Raw genomic sequence first — 19802 nt, 5'->3', positions numbered from 1 at the left:
CTCCAAGAGAGATTACCATCTTCGCCGGTTAATGTAAACTTGTGCAATATATTGTTGCATTCAAAGCAACATATAGAGGAAGAGGCGAGGCAAACCTGTTTGAATCGCAGAATTCCAGGTGATCTGAAAAGTCAACCAGTGGTGGCTGGTGCTCACTGGAAGCTGGTGCCCAGAGCAACCCAATCGGATGAGTGGCAGTGATGCTTTTCTAGAAGCAGAAGGTGCCGGAAGTCAGCCTTGTTCTCTTAGAATGGCAATGGCACCCAGCGAGTTCCAACAAGTTCCGGCTGAAAAGAAAGCCCTGGTGAGCAGGGTACAAATAATAAAGTTATTCTTATTATTAGCCACATAAGCAGAATTCATCATGCGAAAGGCTGGGCTGGATGAATCCCAAGCCGGAATTAAGATTGCCGGAAGAAATATCAACAACCTCAGATATGCAGATGACACAACCTTGATGGCAAAAAGTGAGGAGGAATTAAAGAACTTTTTAATGAGGGTGAAAGAGGAGAGCGCAAAATATGGTCTGAAGCTCAACATCAAAAAACTAAGATCATGGCCACTGGTCCCATCACCTCCTGGCAAATAGAAGGGGAAGAAATGGAGGCAGTGAGAGATTTTACTTTCTTGGGCTCCATGATCACTGCAGATGGTGACAGCAGTCACGAAATTAAAATACACCTGCTTCTTGGGAGAAAAGCAATGACAAACCTAGACAGCATCTTAAAAAGCAGAGACATCACCTTGCCAACAAAGGTCTGTATAGTTAAAACTATGGTTTTCCCAGTAGTGATGTATGGAAGTGAGAGCTGGACCATAAAGAAGGCTGATCGCCAAAGAATGGATGCTTTTAAATTATGGTGCTGGAGGAGACTCTTGAGAGTCCCATGGACTGCAAGAAGATCAAACCTATCCATTCTTAAAGAAATCAGCCCTGAGTGCTCACTGGAAGGACAGGTCGTGAAGCTGAGGCTCCAATACTTTGGCCACCTCATGAGAAGAGAAGACTCCCTGGGAAAGACCCTGATGCTGGGAAAGATGGAGGGCACAAGGAGAAGGGGACGACAGAGGACGAGATGGTTGGACAGTGTTCTCGAAGCTACCAGAATGAGTTTGACCAAGCTGTGGGAGGCAGTGGAAGACAGGAGTGCCTGGTGTGCTCTGGTCCATGGGGTCATGAAGAGTTGGACACGACTAAACAACAACAAAGCATTTTGGTGGCTGAAGTTTATGCTGACTAAAAGTTCCGAATGGTTTTTTTAACGGTGGCCCTACAGAAAACACATTACAGTGGTACTTTGGTTGTCGAACTTAATCCGTTCCGGGAGTCCATTCGACTCCTCAAATGGTTCAAAGACCAAGGTGCGGCTTCTGATTGGCTGCAGCAGCTTCCTGCACCCAATCAGAAGCCGTGGAAGCCGCGTTGGATGTTTGGCTTCCAAAAAACTTCCGCAAACCGCAACACTCACTTCCAGGTTTGTGGCATTTGAGAGCCAAGCCGTTCGACAACCAAGGTACCAGTGCACAGCCATCTAGCCTGGATGTGAACAGGGCCTTATGTAACTTGAAGCCGCTGGGCAGAGGGAGGAAGATGCCTTGGGCGGAGGACATTGGTTGTAAAGAAATGGCAAAAATGGCTAGTTAATTATTTTTGCATCTTTAGCACCAGAGAAGAGGATAGGTGCTTGTGGGATTTTCTGCATCACAGACCAGAAATAACTTGGCATTAGGTCTTGCGCATTTTCGCTTGGGGCAAGGGGTGTGGCAGCAAAAGGTCTTGAAGTAGCTCTGCTTTCCAAGGTTAATGGGAGGCCAAAAAAGAAGAAGAAGATTTTATTGAAAGATTCCCATGGATGACAAAGGTACATATAACGTCTCTGTTTTCAGTTCATAAGAGTCTTATCTGCAGGTCAGTTACATCTGGTGTGAGACATTGCTATCAAAGCCATTGTGAGGTTGCCAGGGGTGGGGAGAAAGGTGGGAGAGAGAAGAGGTGCAATCATTTCCCTTCTTTTGCATGGTGTATGGGTGGCGTTTTGTGTCAGCATCATATGGGTAAGTTCTTCATCTGTTCATTTATTAATTTTCGTTGGCTCTGAGATTGGGGAGCCTGGGGCATGATTGGTTGCATTCGGTTGATTGCAATGAGTTTTGTATGTGTGGGGGAATGGAGTTTTGGGATGTTGTAAACCACTGAGCCTAGGGCTTGCCGATCAGAAGGTCGGCGGTTCGATCCCCGCGACAGGGTGAGCTCCCGTTGCTCGGTCCCTGCTCCTGCCAACCTAGCAGTTCGAATGCACGTCAGAGTGAAAGTAGATAAATAGATACCGCTCTGGCGGGAAGGTAAACGGTGTTTCCGTGCGCTGCTCTGGTTCGCCAGAAGTGGCTTGGTCATGCTGGCCACATGACCCAGAAAAACTGTCTGCGGACAAACGCCGGCTCCCTCGGCCAGTAAAGCGAGATGAGCGCTGCAACCCCAGAGTCGTTCACGACTGGACTTAACTGTCAGGGGTCCTTTACTTTTACCTTTTTATGCAGGGCTTTTATTCAGCTGGAGCTCAGTTCTGGCACCTCTCAGGTGGGTGCTATTGCCATTCAAAGAGAACGAGGGAGGTGTTTGTGGTGAGTTCCGGCACCTCTTTTTCTAGCAAAAGAGCACTGTAATAAAGGGAGCCACACTGGGGTGAAGGATCCTCTGTTGTTTGTCCCCATGCCAGTTTCAGTTTGTTGGCTAGCTTTTCTAGTTAGGGGATGTATCAGTGGCATGCGGTCAGTGGACTAAGGGGACTAGGCTAGCCCCTAAATGTTCCCCTGTTGCCTCCTTCCCAAAGCAAGGGAAGCTTCTGCCCGGCTCAGGGAGGGAGGTGTGAGGCTCCGATGGGTCATGGATCCATCCTGCCATCTTCCCAAAGCCCATCTGGCTTTTGGAAGGAGGTAGGACAACTCCAGCATCCTGCCCTGGCACCTCCTTCACATAGCCTGAGAAGCTTCTGCCTGGCTTAGGGAGGGAGGCGCGATGCTCACACATACAATGTCAGGGTGTCACAATGTCACATGCATAACACACACACCCCGTCCCCTTGCAAGCTGCCGCCTCTGGCCCTAACTGCTCCCCTATGAAAAAAATTCACTGCCTGGCCCTGTTAGGATAGAGTTCCATTCCACCTTTAGGACAGGCATGTAGAGCTGCTGTATGTCACATGTCTGTTTACATTCCAGCACAGCTTGCTGGGAACTTCCGTTGTATATAGCTTTTGCTATACTGCTGTTTGCTTGGACACGAAGGGAAGCAGACATGGTTTTCCTTCGTTCCTGATGCTGAATAAACGCCTGTAAATATGCTTACATATGCCTCTGTCCGCCACTTCCATTGTGAAAAGTTATTCACTGCTGATTAGAGCGTGCTCAGTCTCTGAAGGCTTCTGAGGCTCGAGTCGCTGATTGATGCTGTTCCAAGGGGGAACCAGAGTTTGCCCGGCTGCCGGCCAGTGGCTGGAGCCAGCTGGGGGCCTGCCAAATGCCCCCGTCTCCCCGGACGCATCCCAACAGCCCCTGGGCTGTTTCCCATGCGGTTTGGGACCAGTGGTCCACGTTCACTCCTGACAGGTCCCTCCAGTGTCTAGTTATGATGCTCCTAGCTGCTGAGAATGGGTGGCTTACGAATTCTTTGTAGTGTGACTGTGGCAAAGGCATTTGTTCTTCTTTTGAAAAAGTATGTTTAGAACTACCGCTAGGATTTGCCTCTGGCTGGCTGCAACGTCATCCCCACGATCTGGAAGTTCCTTGCTGGAAGGGAGGGAGGGAGGGAGGGAAAGGATTCCACCAACCACTGCTGTGCTGCCAAATATCACCACGGAAACGGGGGCCGATACTTGTCAAAGAGGCCAATCGGGGACCAGATGAGGTTGGTCAACCTAACTGTCATCTGGACACACCCATTCTAGAAGGAGGAGAGACACAGAAGGCACATTTGACAAGTCTTTCCCACAATGCTCTGGGGTGACACTGCAGTGGGGGCATTGTGCCAACCGGGTAAGCCAGAGGAGGCACACCAATGTAAGAAGGGGGCCCAAACAAATGGCACTTTCCCTAAAGATTCCTGAAACCGGCATACAGTCAAGTGCCTGTGTGATTGTCGCAAGGGATAGCCATCAAGCATTTTGCACAGCCTGGAAACCAACCCACTGGCCCATCTAGCCAACTTAGGTGGTTCCCTGAGATCTTCAGAAACTGCCTGATACCAAGCCAGATCATCTAATTCAGTATTATCTACAATGACTGAAATATACTCGGAATCCTGTAGTGATTTCATGCTCTTTATTGCAGCTTGTAAAACAGTGATTGAATTGTCCCCCAAACCTCAGGCTTTTATATACATTATTTACACAATGAGTCCCGTCCGATTGGCTGATTCTGCTTCCCTCCTGGAGCCTGATTGGTCTTTTCCTGCAGGCCAATCAGTTGTTGCATTCTACAATCCTAGCAGCCTAATAGGCTGATTAACTTCCTCCTGGAGCCTGATTGGTCTTTTCCTGCAGGCCAATCAGTTGTTGCATTCTAGGATCCTACTTGCCTATTGTTCTAGGATCCAAGCTTAGTAGATAACAATGACCCTCAAGAGATCCTCAAGGGACTGCCTAGGGATCCTGGCAGGGGACATTCCTAGTCATATCTGGAGTTGCTGGCAATTGAGCCTTCAAAACAGGTATTCTGCCATTGCTAATAAAGTAGCAATAGACAACAAGCTTCTTCTTCTTCTTCTTCTTCTTTGGCGATACCTCGTAGCCGAGTAAGATTGTCTTCCATGAACACGGTTTTAACAATGAGTCTGTAAATGACTGTGGAGGCCAATTCTGGATCCACACGTCCTTCCACAGTGAGGACATTGGTTTCCGGGCGGGAGCTGATCACGGTGTGGATTTGCCAAGCATGCCTTCCTCTTAACACGTTTCTCCCTTGTGTCCTGAGTTCAAGTGTCTTCAAAGCCCATGACACCTTTGGTAAAAGCTGTTCTCCAACTGGAGCGCTCGCTGATGACGTAAGAGAAGTCACCTCCCTTGAGTGGGCGTTTCTGAAAAGTTCCAAAATGTTTGTAAAAGTGGAGGGGTTTCTTTTCAGGTTTCAGCATTTACAAGACATGGAAGTGAAAACACAGACAGAAAGGGTAGAGCAGGGAAACCAAGATAAGTTCATTTGTAATCTCTTGCTTTCTGTACATCCCAGTCCGTCATCTTTTTGTTTCTGCACCCAAAGCAATCTACACTATTTGCTCATCATGGACCAGAACAGAACAGCCTTGGCCAGATGTATATATCCCTGTTGGACTCTGCCACCTGCTGGTGGGAAGGACAAGGTGCAGTTCCTGCCCAGCTCATCCACAGTTCCTGTCTGTATCATTGGAGCACACTCGCCTTCTCAACAGGACCAAATCTTGTTGGAGTTAGCGGTAAGCATTGTTTGAGCAATGGAGACAGGAGGAGTTGCTAAAGTCTTGTGCAATCTGGCAGACCAGGCATTGGATCCTGAAATGCAACAACTGATTGGCTTCCAGTAGCAGCCCAATCAGGCTCCAGGAGGGAAGCAGAACCAGCCAATCAGACGGAGCGTATTGTGTAAATAATGTATATAAAGCCTGAGGTTTGGGAGGAAATCCATTCACTGTTTTATGAGCTGCATTAAAGAGCATGAAATCACTACATGACTTAGAGTACATTTCAGGCACCCTCCTAGCCAATGGTATTGCCGCAAGAAAAAACATCTTAAGTGTCAAAGATTTACAAAGCAAGTGGCCATTGGTTCAAATGGATGTCCCATCAGAACAGTGAGGACCCAATTCAAGCTCCGTGTGGGAAACTAAGGCAGCATCTGGAATGGAAATAGAAGTGAGTGAGAAATAGGAGTGGAATGGAAATAGGAGTGAGAACCACAACCAGCATAACAGGGTATCACCCAACACTATCAGGACGTGTGCAGATAAGAAGAGGAAGAGCTTGCCTGATGGAAACCAGAGCATCTAGTTAACAGTACTCCTGAATGTTTAATAATAATAATAATAATAATAATAATAATAATAATAATAATTTATTATTTATACCCCGCCCATCTGGCTGGGCTTCCCCAGCCACTCTGGGCGGCTTCCAAGAAAATATTAAAATACTGTAATACATCAAACATTAAAAGCTTCCCTAAACAGGGCTGCCTTCAGATGTCTTCTAAAAGACATTTTGCCTTCCAGAGTTCTGTAACCTTAGAAAACCGTAATATATTATCTGATACCCTCTGCACCCGGCTTCCCTTTGCCTCCACCACCTCATTACAATGACCCCCAAGCCTGCTAACAAATTGGAGGGAACAACCAATTTGGGATGCTCCCAGTTGTCTTACTCTGAGAAGAAAAATCCTTAATGAGCATTGCTCTGCGAAAAGGAAATTGCTCTCTCTAACCCCCGGTGGGAGGAGGCAGAAAATTCGTTTCCTCCTCTCTCTCTCTCTCTGCCTAAAATGAAACATCGCAAGGTGGGAGGGGGTGAAGATTAATTATATTTCCCTTGCCCAGGATTGCATCTCAAGGAACCAGTAACAACAAAAGGCAGCCTGGGCTCAGAGAACATCTTTTTGGTACCGGTTAGCCATCCTTTTTGTATGCAAAGGAACAGCATTTTCTGCTCGTGTTTCCTCAAGACTGGGGAAGTTTCATTTGGGGAGATCACACTTGCGGAGCCTTGTTGTGTCAGCAAAGCAATGACATGTTTCCTTACAAATGAAACACTTTGTGAAGTATGGCTTCCCTAAAGATTTGCGAATCTTCGTTTTAATTTTGCACTGAGTGAGAAAATTTGTATGTCGTCCCTGTGCTCCCAGGTTGGGTTGTACTGTACTGTATGATAACTCAATAAACAAATGATGTTGGTTGAATTTGCCTCCAGACAAATTGGGCCTGTCTGGAGGTTTAGCCTTCCTCGTGGCAAATGTCACAACTTTTGGCGGATAAAGCATTGGGTGGGCTCCTTAGTCCAGTACTGGGATTGGGCTGAATTGGTGCATCATCCCAAACTCTAGAAGGTGCAATCTCAGGACACCCTGTTAGAGGGGTCTAAGTGCCCAGAAGCCAAGTGTAGGCATATGGACCACACAGCTACCAGCAGCGGCCAGGGAAGGCCAACTCAGTTGACTTGCATCTTGGCGTGGTCCATACCCCAGGCATGACCTTTATGCTTCTGCCTGTTAGAATATTCCGTTCCACCTTAAGAACAGATGTGTGGGTTGTTGTATGTCATATGTCTGTATGTTGTATGTCATATGTCTGTGGCGGCAATGGCGGCGGCAGTGGCTGAGGAGGTGGCCTGAGGGAAGAGGAAGAGGAGGGGATGGGGAGGGATGCAGAAGGGCAGCGCTTCAGCGGCCGTCGTGGCGCCGCAACCGCCTCATGCCAGGCTCGTGGGCGACATGGGCGAGAGTCTCCCTCCCTCGCGGGCGAGGAAAGGCCGATGGAACTCATAAGCTAAGCAAAATCCTTTTTTTTGGCTGCTGATCCCTTATTTTTGAGGCTGCTGGTCCCTTACTTTCAAATCTGTAAGTTGACAGCTATGGTTAGAAATCGAGCATTACGGCCAGGGAAACGAATGAAATAACCCCCACGTCTGAATGCACCCGCTGCCTCTCTTTCCTCTCTAGAAAGAGAGACTGTATTTTAAAAAGGAATCAATCATTACTGATTACCCCAAAAGAACAGGTTGCACACTCTATTTTATCAACATGAAATGCTATTCCATAAATTTTAAGGAAAGCTGATGAGTCAGACAAAACCGAATCCTTCAAAATTCAGCTGCTCTTGTTTACTTTAAGATGACTCTCAAAGATAGAAAATGCCTATCCTTACACGGGGATGTGTCCAGATTTCAGAATTTGGCGCAATGTCTCCCATTAGGTGTCTGCCATCTTGACTACTGTTTGGAACAGAATGTGGAAGGAGGTGAACTCAGGAGGTCTTATTCAGAAAGACCCTTAGATGTGGCTCCAAAGGAGTGAAATCTAAATCAGAACCACCCATTTTAACCTGGGAACCCATCTTGCATTAACTTTCCCATTATGTGGGATCCACACTGCTGCTCACTTCATCACCCCCTAGAACATCCAGATGCATTCTGAGTATCATAGTTGCTTGGTTTTATTTGAAACGACTGTCACCAAAGACTGCCACCTTCTTTTACTGGCCCTGCTCCTCTGCCTCTAACAGACGCCTGGTACAGAATAGAGAGAAGAGATGGGAGAATCTTCCCCTGCTAAATTCCTGCTTGCCAGGCTGAAGTCACATACCATTAAGATAACACTCTTATGATCAGCAGTTAACCCCTTCACAGTAAAATCAACACGATGGTGGATGGAATGGTTATTTTCTTCTTAAATCGCCTCTCCTGGCAGAAAGCCCATCAGCAGCTGATTGCCCTTCTGGACTCCTGAGTTTATAAAGTCCACTCCTAGCAAGTTATGCATTAAATTCTGAGCCATGGGTAGGAATATGAACCTGGGGGATATAGGTGCCAAAGGCTTTATCGCATGGGAAGCTGATGTGGCAAAAAGAAAAAGACCGCTTACCACTGCATGGCGGTTGCAGCCCAGCACAGCCACGATGGTGCCGGGAAAACCTCTGGCACCAGCGCAGGCATAGCTCTTGGAGAAGACCAGAAGGGGAACTTCTTCCCTCTGGTCTGCTCCCTGGCTATATAAGCAGCTGTGAACTTTAGGCTTTCACGTTTCAGCACGCCCTATGCAATGCCAAACACTGCGCCACCTCTCTGTTCTAAGTCACTGCTGTGGTGCCCTCTTGGCTCAGTGCCCAGTGCGGGCAAACCGGTCGCACTCCCCTAAACCTGCCTTTAATAAAAGTCAGCTGCACCTTGCTCTCTGCCTTAGCTAGTGCCGGATTTCCCAGCCCTCCCACCCTAAGTGTTATACTGCAGGTTGGCTGGCAGACAACCGGGCAGGCCCTGCGTGAGAGCTTGCTGTGGAAATTTTCAGTCGCCATATTCAGGGCCAGGGAGGAATTTGCCTTCACATGATATTGGGCCTGTCTTGGGGTTTGGCCACCTCATAGCAATTGTCACAACTTGATGGCAGCTAAGGCATTGGGTTGGATCCTTTGTCAACGGGGGTGTTGGGAGCCCCACGCTGGTCCAAGGAATCAGCTATGCCAGTGGTTTTCAGCCAGTGTCCCATGGCAACCAGAGATACCTTGAATGATGGTCAGGGGTGCCACGGGCAACACAGGTCTCTGTCCCTCTCTCCTCAGATCCCCATGCATCTCTGCCTCCCAAAGGCTTGCACAGCTGTTTGTTGCAGCAGCCCTGGCTACAAGATCCCCAGACGAATGGTGCCTCTGGGGCTGGCCGGGGGGGGGGCTGGTTGGCAGTAGCTGAGGCAGCCTTGGCATAAGCAAGCAAGTGGGTGAGTGGGTTCCCACCAGCCCTTGCTGTAGGGAATGGACAGACAAATGGGAGGCTGGGCAGGCCTTTCTTGCACTGGTCTTTCTTGTGCTTGCTGTGTGCAATGCCTGCCTGGGAGCTGCGTGTTAAGCAGACCCAGCTGCACCCACTGCTGCCTCCCATGGTAAAGTGCTGGCTTCATGTTCACCTTTGGCCAGTCTCTGTTGGGCCACCAAGGCTGGGGGCATCCTCTTTCCAGGCCCCTGTGGGGCAGTGTGAGGAGGCACCTCTCTTTGGGGCAAGTGAGGGGCAGCTCAGAGACTAGGGAAGGAAGGAGCGGCTGCCCAAAGGAATCCCAAGGAAAGGGGAGAGGAGGCTGAGGGAACACTCCACAAGGGAAGGTGTTAAAAAAAGGGTGAGAGGCTGCTAGCTCTGCAGGCAAGGGGTGACATAACTGGGCACCGGAGCCCCACAAGGCTGCTGCAGAAAGAATGCAGGTGGTCAAGGGAGCTATGGATTCAAAAAGGTTGAAAACTATGCTATGCTGTTAAGGAGATCCAGGGGTGATGCTTCTGTCTGAATGCCCAGACAGGGGCTGGTGGGCCAAGATGGTGCTCACAGAGAGTCACCCCAATTTGATGTATAGGTAAAGGTAAAGGACCCCTGACCATTAGGTCCAGTCGTGACCGACTCTGGGGTTGCCGTTCTCATCTCGCTTTATTGGCCGAGGGAGCCGGCGTACAGCTTCCGGGTCATGTGGCCAGCATGACTAAGCCGCTTCTGGTGAACCAGAGCAGCGCACGGAAATGCTGTTTACCTTCCCGCCAGAGTGGTACCTATTTATCTACTTGCACTTTAATGTGCTTTCGAACTGCTAGGTTGGCAGGAGCAGGGACTGAGCAATGGGAGCTCACCCTGTCGTGGGGATTCGAACCACCGACCTTCTGATCAGCAAATCCTAGGCTCTGTGCTTTAACCCACAGCGCCACCCGCATCCCTAATTTGATGTATGCCACGGGGCAATTCTTCATCTTGGTGAACCAGTAGCTGCTGAACGCACACCCAACGCCTGCGCCAAAACCTGCTGACACCTGTAATAAAGAAAGTTGTAGCCCTTTTTATCGCCAAATGCTTGCAGCTTCACCATGCCTTAGCCCCAACTTCCTGCGGTTTCACTGCACCTGGGTCAGCAAATCCATATTGCTTATGCCACATTTGTGTCTTATGAGCACATAAAGCTGCCTTATTGCTGCTTCATGGGCCCATCCATGAACCCATTAATGTCTAATCACATCTCTCCAGAGTTTCGAATTGGTGACTTGGTGCACGCACAGAACATGCCTCATCCAAAGAGCTTCCTAACAGGAGAACCTGGGACCTTGAGCATGAAAAAAAAAGCATGTTTTCCTCCACCACTGAGGTTATTTAGGGAGTTGAACTGAGTGCTCTAATGCGAGCAGAGGAATGCAGTTCAGTTTGCACTGAAAGAAAAACCAGCAGAGTTTGCTCTTTTTGAAACAATATGCTGTCCTTTGGAACTCGCACTTCCCCAAATATTGAAATGCTGTTCTCCAGCCAAGCGGAGTGATTGAACATGCATATTTTGAAGTGTGCATAGAAATGCATATATTAGTGAAAACAACATACCAAAATGCATTGTATCTGAGAAAGGTGTGTACAAAAATGTGCGTATTAGGAGAAATCCGCACTAAAGTGCTGATAAATCTTCACGAGGACTGAAGAAACCGGTGAGGGAATGTGAAGAACTAGAGTTTCGAGAGATGAGAAACGGGGAGAAATCAAAACAGAGAAGCGGACACAGAGCAATGGATCCAAACTACAAGAAAGAAGATTCCACCTAAACATTAGGAAGAACTTCCTGACAGTAAGAGCTGTTCAACAGTGGAATTTGCTGCCAAGGAGTGTGGTGGAGTCTCCTTCTTTGGAGGTCTTTAAGCAGAGGCTTGACAACCATATGTCAGGAGTGCTCTGATGGTGTTTCCTGCTTGGCAGGGGGTTGGACTCGATGGCCCTTGTGGTCTCTTCCAACTCTATGATTCTAAAACGACCAATTCACTCATCCCTGAAATCTTCGCTAAATGTCCTTTGGATCCAAGTGTTATTTCTGCTAGAAGCGTGTAGTGATGGCGGCTTCTTTCAGTTGGCCATCTTCTGTCTGCACAGGTCCATTTTCAAAGCTACCGTTGACAGCCTTGTTGGACCTAATGAAAGGGAATATAAATAAACATGACATAAAGTAGCCCTCTATCGCCCACTAGCCTCATCACCACCACTGTCATCTCTTCCTTGGAGACTTCCAAGCTGTCATCCATCTGTGGTTACAGGGGGTGAGCAGAAACCATCCTGGCTTCTGATTGGATCCCAAAATGTCCTGGTTTTTTGGCCCTGTGCTCTTGCACAAATTAGCAGTCTCGTGCTAGAGCGCCAGACCAAAAGGCACTCGTTTTTTGCTCTGGATCAAGACCAAAAAGATAAGCATCCCAATTTTGATCAGCAGGATGTTGGAGGGGATGGCATAGCTAAGCCTGGCAGGACAGCTTACTCTATGGTGTTAACCCCTTCACACATTAACTAGACTTAAGCATGTTGGTTACATGAAACTGGTCACCCCACAATTAGCAATCACATTTGTGTGTGTTTTTAAACTAAGTATGAGACACAGAAGGGGATTGTTATCAAGATCAGAGTGCATGGAGTGAGGAATGCTTTTTCTCCAGTGTGGTGTAGTGGTTAAGAGCCAGTGTGGTGTAGTGGTTAAGAGCGGTAGTCACGTAATCTGGGGAACCGGGTTCACGTCTCCGCTCCTCCACATGCAGCTGCTGGGTGACCTTGGGCCAGTCACGCTTCTCTGAAGTCTCTCAGCCCCACTCACCTCACAGAGTGTTTGTTGTGGGGGAGGAAGGGAAAGGAGAATGTTAGCCGCTTTGAGACTCCTGAAGGGGAGTGAAAGGCGGGATATCAAATCCAAACTCTTCTTCTTCTTCTTCTTCTTCTTCTTCTTCTTCTTCTTCTTCTTCTTCTTCTCCTCTGCCTCCATGAAATTTCCCTCTCTATGGCAACCAAATCCTCCCTACCCACAAACCCCTGAACACTATTGCTAACTTAAGCCACCCTAGCATTTTCTGAAAGCTAATTTGCTTTCAGTGGGGGGCAAATTTCACAAAGATTGTGGCTTGGGAAGAGAAGCTTAAGCTGCAATCCCAGCAACAACTATGGCAGGAACCTGGTGCTAAATTTTTCAAAACATAAAACTCATTCATCATTAATGTTGTCATATGTAGTTAAACCTTTATATTCTGGAGAAAAGCCCATAGTCCTCAGTGGACTTACTTCTCCCCAAAAGAGGGGCAGTGTTTTACCAGGACTTAACACAATGGGGTGGGGGCAGAATGGAGCAGCTTGAGGGCATGCAATGTACAAAATGTGAACTTATATACTTGCTATATTTCTAGAATTCCATGCAACTCACCTCTGGCTTGCTGGGGAGTCTCTGATGTCGTCCTGAAGATCCTGGTTCTGTGTCTCAGGAAGAAAAAAGCAGAGGATTCCCGCAGACAGAGCTGTGCCTCCAAGTATCACCATGGGAATAGCAGGGTGGTATTTGCTCAGGAGAACAATCAGCGGGGCAAGGATGCCCCCTACTCTGCCAACCATGGAGCACAAGCCTAAACTGCTTTGCCTGGTGGAAGTAGCAAAACACAGAGAGCTATGCCTGAGAGGAGGCACAGACAGATGTGCCCTGCCAGGGGCAAGTTTCCAGAAGCAAATCAGCCACACCATGCAGTAAACAATTACACAACAGGAAGGAAAGGACAAATATTTCGGTTTTGGTATCTCTAATGTTCTCGGGGTTTTTTCAGTCTTAAATGCAGTTCCCAGGCATTCTGCAGCAGTTTATGATTTCGTCACTTTAGTGCACTATCACACACATTAGAAGTATGCTATTTTGCCTACTGCACCCATCTTTGCAATCAATTTTGCCAAACGCAATGCATTTAAAATATGTTGTTTTCATGAATATATGTAGCTGTGTACATTGGATGGTGTTCAGCTATGCTTTACTCAGAACAGACTCACTGAAATCAATGAACATGTCTAAAATTGGGCTCATTCGTTTCATTGCTAACTGCTCTCTTTGGCCAGCAATCTGGTAAAAGGGTTTACCTTCCTTGGGCTGAGGCCCCTAACCTGAGGGCATATCTTGGGGCACAACACAATGCTCCCCTTTATTTTGCTTCGGAAGAGCATTGTGGTCAGGTCCAACACAAAATTGACAAGATATACTGTCAATGTCCTGCACTTATTTCATAGAATCATAGAATCATAGAATCATAGAGTTGGAAGAGACCACAAGGGCCATCGAGTCCAACCCCCTGCCAAGCAGGGTTTTTTTTAGCACAATATTATATTTATAGCACAATATGTGGAGGATTCATATCTCAGAATTTTCAGAATATGCTTTGTACACTGAAGACCGCAAAGTTCAGGCACTTTAATCTTTTGCGTATACCTCCAGTTAAATGATACCATTTTCATAAACTTTATTGCACAAGCCAAAAGGCCATGGGCATCATCCAAAAACACCAAGAACCACTACATATACAGTAAAAGCACAGTCAAATCTACTAGAATTCTTTGTTACATAGAATAAAAGATAGTTCTCATGCAAGATTTAAAGCCCCCTTTGTTGTCATTATTTCTGTGGGCAAAACTGCCCAGGTAAAGCTGAAAGTTGAAATTCATTTTCTAAGCGCCTATACCCAAGATATCCTCACCTGATAACTGTGGGAAAGATTTCAGCAGAAAACACATAGGTGGTTGAAAAGGAGGCAGCCAACGCAGACTTGCCAATAACAGCCAGCACCGTCACAATCACAGGGAAGTCTGGGCAAAGACAGGCAGGGAGGTTAGAAACTAGACCTCAAAAAATCAAGGTAAGGCATTGTTGAAAGACCACAGGCATAGCAAAATGTCTAATCCAGTTCTGAAATGTTACCTGTGGTCCTACAGAAATCCGGAAATATTGTCACCACAAATCTATGGGTAGCTAGAATGGTTTCTGGGGCTCATTTGGGGAGAAGACTGGCAGTATTAGAGCACTTGCTTTGGTTGCAGAAGCTCTCAGGTTCAATTTCTCCATTTTGGAGAATCTAGTGGTGTAGGAAGTGATGCAAAAGAACCTCTTCTGTGACCTAGAGAGATGCCATCAGTCGCTAATACTGGGCTAGAGATTGCTGTGTCACCACATCATTTACTAAACCATCATTTACTAAACCATCATTTACTTTTATTTATTTTTATTTCTCTATATAGCCCACATTTCAGGCCACTTTCTCACAGTCTCCCCCTGTTAAGATTTCCAGACTCTCCAAATGTCCCTATTTTCCAGGGACAGTCCCAGATTTACAGAAGCCGTCGCAGTTTCTGTTTTGATCCCGGAATGTCATGCTTTTTACACACATGTTCCCAGTGCTTTTCTTCTCGGGGGACGCAGGAGGACGCATACCCCTAAATATTTTGTGAATCTAACTTTGGCCTCGTTGAGGGGCAGTATTTCAATATGAGTAGGGAAATGAGAATACCCCTGAACATTTTTTTTTAAGAAAAAAAGGCACTGGGTGTTCCTATTTTCATTTGAGAAATATTGGAAGGCATGGGTTTCTATTTAAATTTTAGTAACTGCTTCTAGATTTGCAAGCATACCTATATACTGGCTAATGTAACTATGCAAACCTGTGGCCTGTTTGTTTCTCAGAACTTAGTCCCTTGAGGATCTCAGTGGAAAGGAGGAAGTGGGAGGACAGAAACGGGGAAAGGAACATGTTTTTTTTCTTATTATTAAAAAATGGTTCAAAAAAGAAGCAAGGGGCAGAAGATCAGGTCCCCAGTGCAAAAGACCCAGGGCTCAGGCCTTATAGCTCCCTTTAACTCCAACAGTGCTTGCCTGTTGTGTCCTCTCTATGAAGAAAGAGACAAAAGGGGAACACTCTGCACAAACAAGAGACAAGTTCTGAGAATATACAGGCACATCTGTGTCCTTCTGAAGCAGCTCTGTATAGCCAGGGGCCTGTGGGTCACATCTTACATTGGGGATGGGGAACCTTTGGCCCGCCAGATGTTGAACTTCAACTCCCATCATCCCCCAGCCAAGGTGGCCAATGCTCAGGGATGATCGGAATTGAAATTCAGCAACATCTGGAGGGCTGCAGGTTTCCCTTGTCTGCCTTGTAGCTTGCCTTACAGGTTTTCTCCCTCAAGTGGCTTTTTTACCTGTTGGAATAGCAGGGATGATCAAGCACATGACTCCGCCTAGGAAAAGCCAAGCGGCCTGGCATTTCTTCCTCCCCATCCACTGGAGGAGGAAGATACAGGAGGCTCGAGATGGTATTTCCACAGCTCCAAACACAAGCTGGGTCATGTAGATGTCCAAGCCAAAATCCCCAACCTGGTGGCTCACTCCGTAATACACAAGACTGTCTGCAAACCTGTGAACCAAGCAAGAAATTACTGTTCATTCTGCATTTATTGCTATTGTTCATTTTAATTCCTGGCTCACACAAGCCCACCACTAAACTTCAGTGCTGGTTAGAACCAGGGTGCTGAATGTGATGCAGTTCTGCAATGCCCCAGAACTGAACGCAGAATTCAGCTTCCTCAGAGTCTAAATCATCATTTTAAATCCTAGTCCTCATGACTGTGAAACTTTATAGGCAGCGTTTGAAGTCTCTGAAGAAACCAACTCTTCTGTTTTTTTGCTGCCGCGGACTAACGCAGCTGCCTCTTGGAAACTATAGCGAAACAACAACGAAACAGGTGGCATCAATGTGTGTCATGAAGAAGGATAAAAACAGCCTAAAAACTATCCATCTGGGGCACAGCAAAAGCATTTTGCCCATTGCCCCAAACATTCCTTTGTTCTATTTGACCGGTAGCTGTGTGTGCAGCTACCTAGATGTAGATCTCAATGGCTGCATTCTGTCAGACAGCCCTGCCTGAACCTTGCAGTCATTTGCCAAGGTGCTTCTTCCTGGACCACCAGCATCCAAAGATGGTGACTTGAAAAAGGATCACATTGGTGGCATCGTATTTGCAGAACACGCGCTCCAGAAGCAGGCCTGCACGACAGCAACTCTGATGTCATTTTGGCACCTGGCAAAGACCTTTGTTTGACAAGTGGGTATGGTTTTCATTCCACCGATCCCACTGATTTTTGTGTTTTCCTTGCTGCTTACCACTCTTTTGTTTATTTGACAATTCTTGATATTTGCAGCGTGTGTGCTATGCTTTCATTGTCAGCCACCCTGGAAGTGTGACATTAAAATATTTTAATTAATAAAAATTAATTCTCAGTGTAGCAACCAAGGGTAAGAGAAAAGTCCTGCCTTGGACTATACAGACCATACAAAGGTTTAGCCATAAGTTGCTGGTTGTGCTCATTTTATACATGAAGAAACAATAACAAGGAAGTTTAAACAACACACACAAAACTGAAGCCACTTGCATATTATATATTGGTTGCTGAATTAATGTACTTCAGAATTCTTACCAGACTACGACCATGATTAAAGTCAAAATCCTTAGACGCGGATTCTTGCAAAGATCCAGAATATTCCCAGATTTCACCTTCTTTTCTGGAGCCAGCTTCAAAATGTGCAAGACAAGAGAGACACAGAACATCAAAGGACAGTTTTCCCTAACCAGGTGCCCTCCAGTGGCTTTGAACTACAACTCCCATCAGACCCATCTGCCAGGGCAGCTGTGCTGGCTTGGCCTGATGTGAGTTTTAGTTCAAAACAGCCAGGGTGCCAGGTGGGTTAGCAAGTTGAACTAAGACTGGAGAGATTCCACTCAGCCACAAAACTCACTGGGTGTACTTCGACTCATCTCTCCCCCTGCCCAAATCTCACAGATGTTGGACATAACATTATGATGGCTGACTGGGAACAGTTATGGACCACCGGTATGAAGTTCACGGCATGTAATGCCTTAAGAGAGAATATTATGAAAATGATATACAGGTGGTACATGACCCCAATCAAGCTTGCAAAAATTTATCATTTGCCCGATAATAAATGTTGGAAATGCAAAGAAACTGAAGGTACATTCTTTCACCTTTGGTGGACGTGCCCAAGGATTAAGGCTTTCTGGGAGATGATCTATAATGAAATGAAAAAGGTATTTAAATATACCTTCCTGAAGAAACCAGAGGCCTTTCTCCTGGGCATTGTCGGCCAATTGGTGCCAAAGAAGGATAGAATTTTCTTTATGTATGCCACAACAGCAGCAAGAATTCTTATTGCAAAGTATTGGAAGACACAAGATCTACCCACCCTGGAAGAATGGCAGATGAAGGTGATGGACTATATGGAACTGGCAGAAATGACTGGCAGAATCCGAGACCAGGGAGAAGAGTCGGTGGAAGAAGATTGGAAGAAATTTAAAGACTATCTACAGAAATACTGTAAAATTAATGAATGTTAGAATGATGTTGGAATGAAGCTAAGGGGTTTTTAGCAGCAATGTTACAAGGAGTATGTAAAAATGGACTGCTAACAGATGAGAATATACAGTTATTACATATTAAGACAAAGGTCTAAGATAAAAACAAAGAGGGAAAGGATTTGCTGAATTAACTTACAGAACTGGAATACAAAAAAGGGGAGGTGTGAGGAGGTCAGGGAAACAAGTGAATGAAAGATAAGATATGGAAAGATTGACTTGTTTTTAATTGTTTTTACTTTTTTATTTTGTATTCTCTTCTTTCTTTTTTATTCCTTTTTTCTTTTTTTTCTTTTTCATATTATTACTATTGTAACTTCTTTTTTTATTTTTGAAATTTTAATAAATATCTTTTTTTTATAAAAAAAAAAGCAAGTTGAACTAAGACTGGAGAGATTGCACTCAGCCACAAAACTCACTGGGTGTACTTCGACTCATCTCTCCCCCTGCCCAAATCTCACAGGCCTATAAGAAGGCTAAAGCAGGGAATGGGGAACGATATAAGCCAAATGTAGGGGACCTGTGGTCCTCCAGGTGTTTTTGAACTGTAACTCATGAGATTCCCCAGCCTTGGTTATGCTCACTGAGGGTGATGGGAGCTGCAGTTGCACAACATCTGGAGAATGTTTCACACATGGTGTAAGCTGTCCTCCTTACCTCCTTGGAGGAAGGGTGGGAATGGATATACATTTTGTTGTAAATAAAACAAAATGAGTTTGGAGGGACAGGCTAACAGCTTAATAAGGAATGCTTGAGGTGGATATGCAACAGATTTTTAAAAAAAAATTCTAATGCAGCATGAGAGTATTGGATTGATATGATCTATTGTGTTTCTGGGGACGCGGGTGGCGCTGTGGGTTAAACCACAGAGCCTAGGACTTGCCGATCAGAAGGTCGGCGGTTCGAATCCCCGCGATGGGGTGAGCTCCCGTTGCTCGGTCCCTGCTCCTGCCAACCTAGCAGTTCAAAAGCACGTCAAAGTGCAAGTAGATAAATAGGTACTGCTCTGGTGGGAAGGTAAACAGCGTTTCTGTGCGCTGCTCTGGTTCGCCAGAAGCGGCTTAGTCATGCTGGCCACATGACCCGGAAGCTGTACGCCGGCTCCCTCAGCCAATAAAGCGAGATGAGCGCACGACTGGACATAATGGTCAGGGGTCCCTTTACCACTTTACCTTTATTGTGTTTCTATGCTGCTTTCCCTCAATATCCTCCCCAGACATTTCCAGAAAAGGAGCAATAGAAATCCCAGGCTTTGCTACCTGGTTGAGTAGTTCTTCTGAGACGGTTTGTTTGTTAACGGAAGCAGCCTTTCGAAGCACCTTTTTGGCTTCCTCGACCTTCCCTTTTGTCAGAAGCCATCGCGCAGACTTGGGAAGAACCCTGAAAAAGACAAGAGTTTGTGAAGCATGGCTGGGAGTCAATGAAACCAACAGTAGGTGGAGCAAGAGCCAATGGCAGGGCAGGGCCAACTAATTCTAGTTGTGGGCTTCTCCACACTTCTGCTTGTCTGCTGCTTCCTGTTTGTCCCATGCCTTCCAGGCAGCTTTGCCCTTGTCCTGCTATTTCCCCATGGAAAATCCGCTCTTTAGGAATAAATCGGAGCAAATGTCAATCAGGAGAAAAGTCCCTTGATGTTTGCTTTGATTCAGTGGTAAAAAATAGAGTTTCCCAGGGGGGAAACAGCAGGCAAGGGCAAATCTGGGTGAGCCCTGTATCCTCATTCTCCTCCCTGCTGAGTTATACAAGGGATAACGCTGAGACTAAGAAGCTGGCAGGCAGTGTCTTTTTGTAAGTAAAAAGGCCTTAGGTGGGAGCCATCTGAGGGCAGATTGAGATTGCTGGGGATGTGCCCCATTCGCC

General features: G+C 46.5%; 1 protein-coding gene across 1 annotated transcript in view; it reads right to left on the bottom strand.

Annotated features, from left to right (window-relative positions):
* Positions 1 to 11023: 11023 nt before the first annotated feature.
* Positions 11024 to 19802, bottom strand: part of LOC308460107 (uncharacterized protein) — a 36403-nt gene continuing 27624 nt past the window's right edge. Inside the window, exons 15-21 of the mRNA XM_080976095.1 lie at positions 19202 to 19322; positions 16990 to 17084; positions 15714 to 15928; positions 14219 to 14327; positions 12913 to 13122; positions 11489 to 11644; positions 11024 to 11228 (exon numbers count right to left, since the gene is read on the bottom strand). Of these exons, the coding sequence (XP_080832221.1) occupies positions 11551 to 11644; positions 12913 to 13122; positions 14219 to 14327; positions 15714 to 15928; positions 16990 to 17084; positions 19202 to 19322 (844 nt within the window). The 3' untranslated portion in view covers positions 11024 to 11228; positions 11489 to 11550. The remainder of the gene's footprint in view (positions 11229 to 11488; positions 11645 to 12912; positions 13123 to 14218; positions 14328 to 15713; positions 15929 to 16989; positions 17085 to 19201; positions 19323 to 19802) is intronic.

The sequence above is a fragment of the Podarcis pityusensis genome (genome assembly GCF_964106645.2).
Source record: "Podarcis pityusensis genome assembly, chromosome: 12".
Classification (NCBI taxonomy): Eukaryota; Metazoa; Chordata; class Lepidosauria; order Squamata; family Lacertidae; genus Podarcis; species Podarcis pityusensis.
This window is presented reverse-complemented; position numbering and strand designations above follow the sequence as displayed.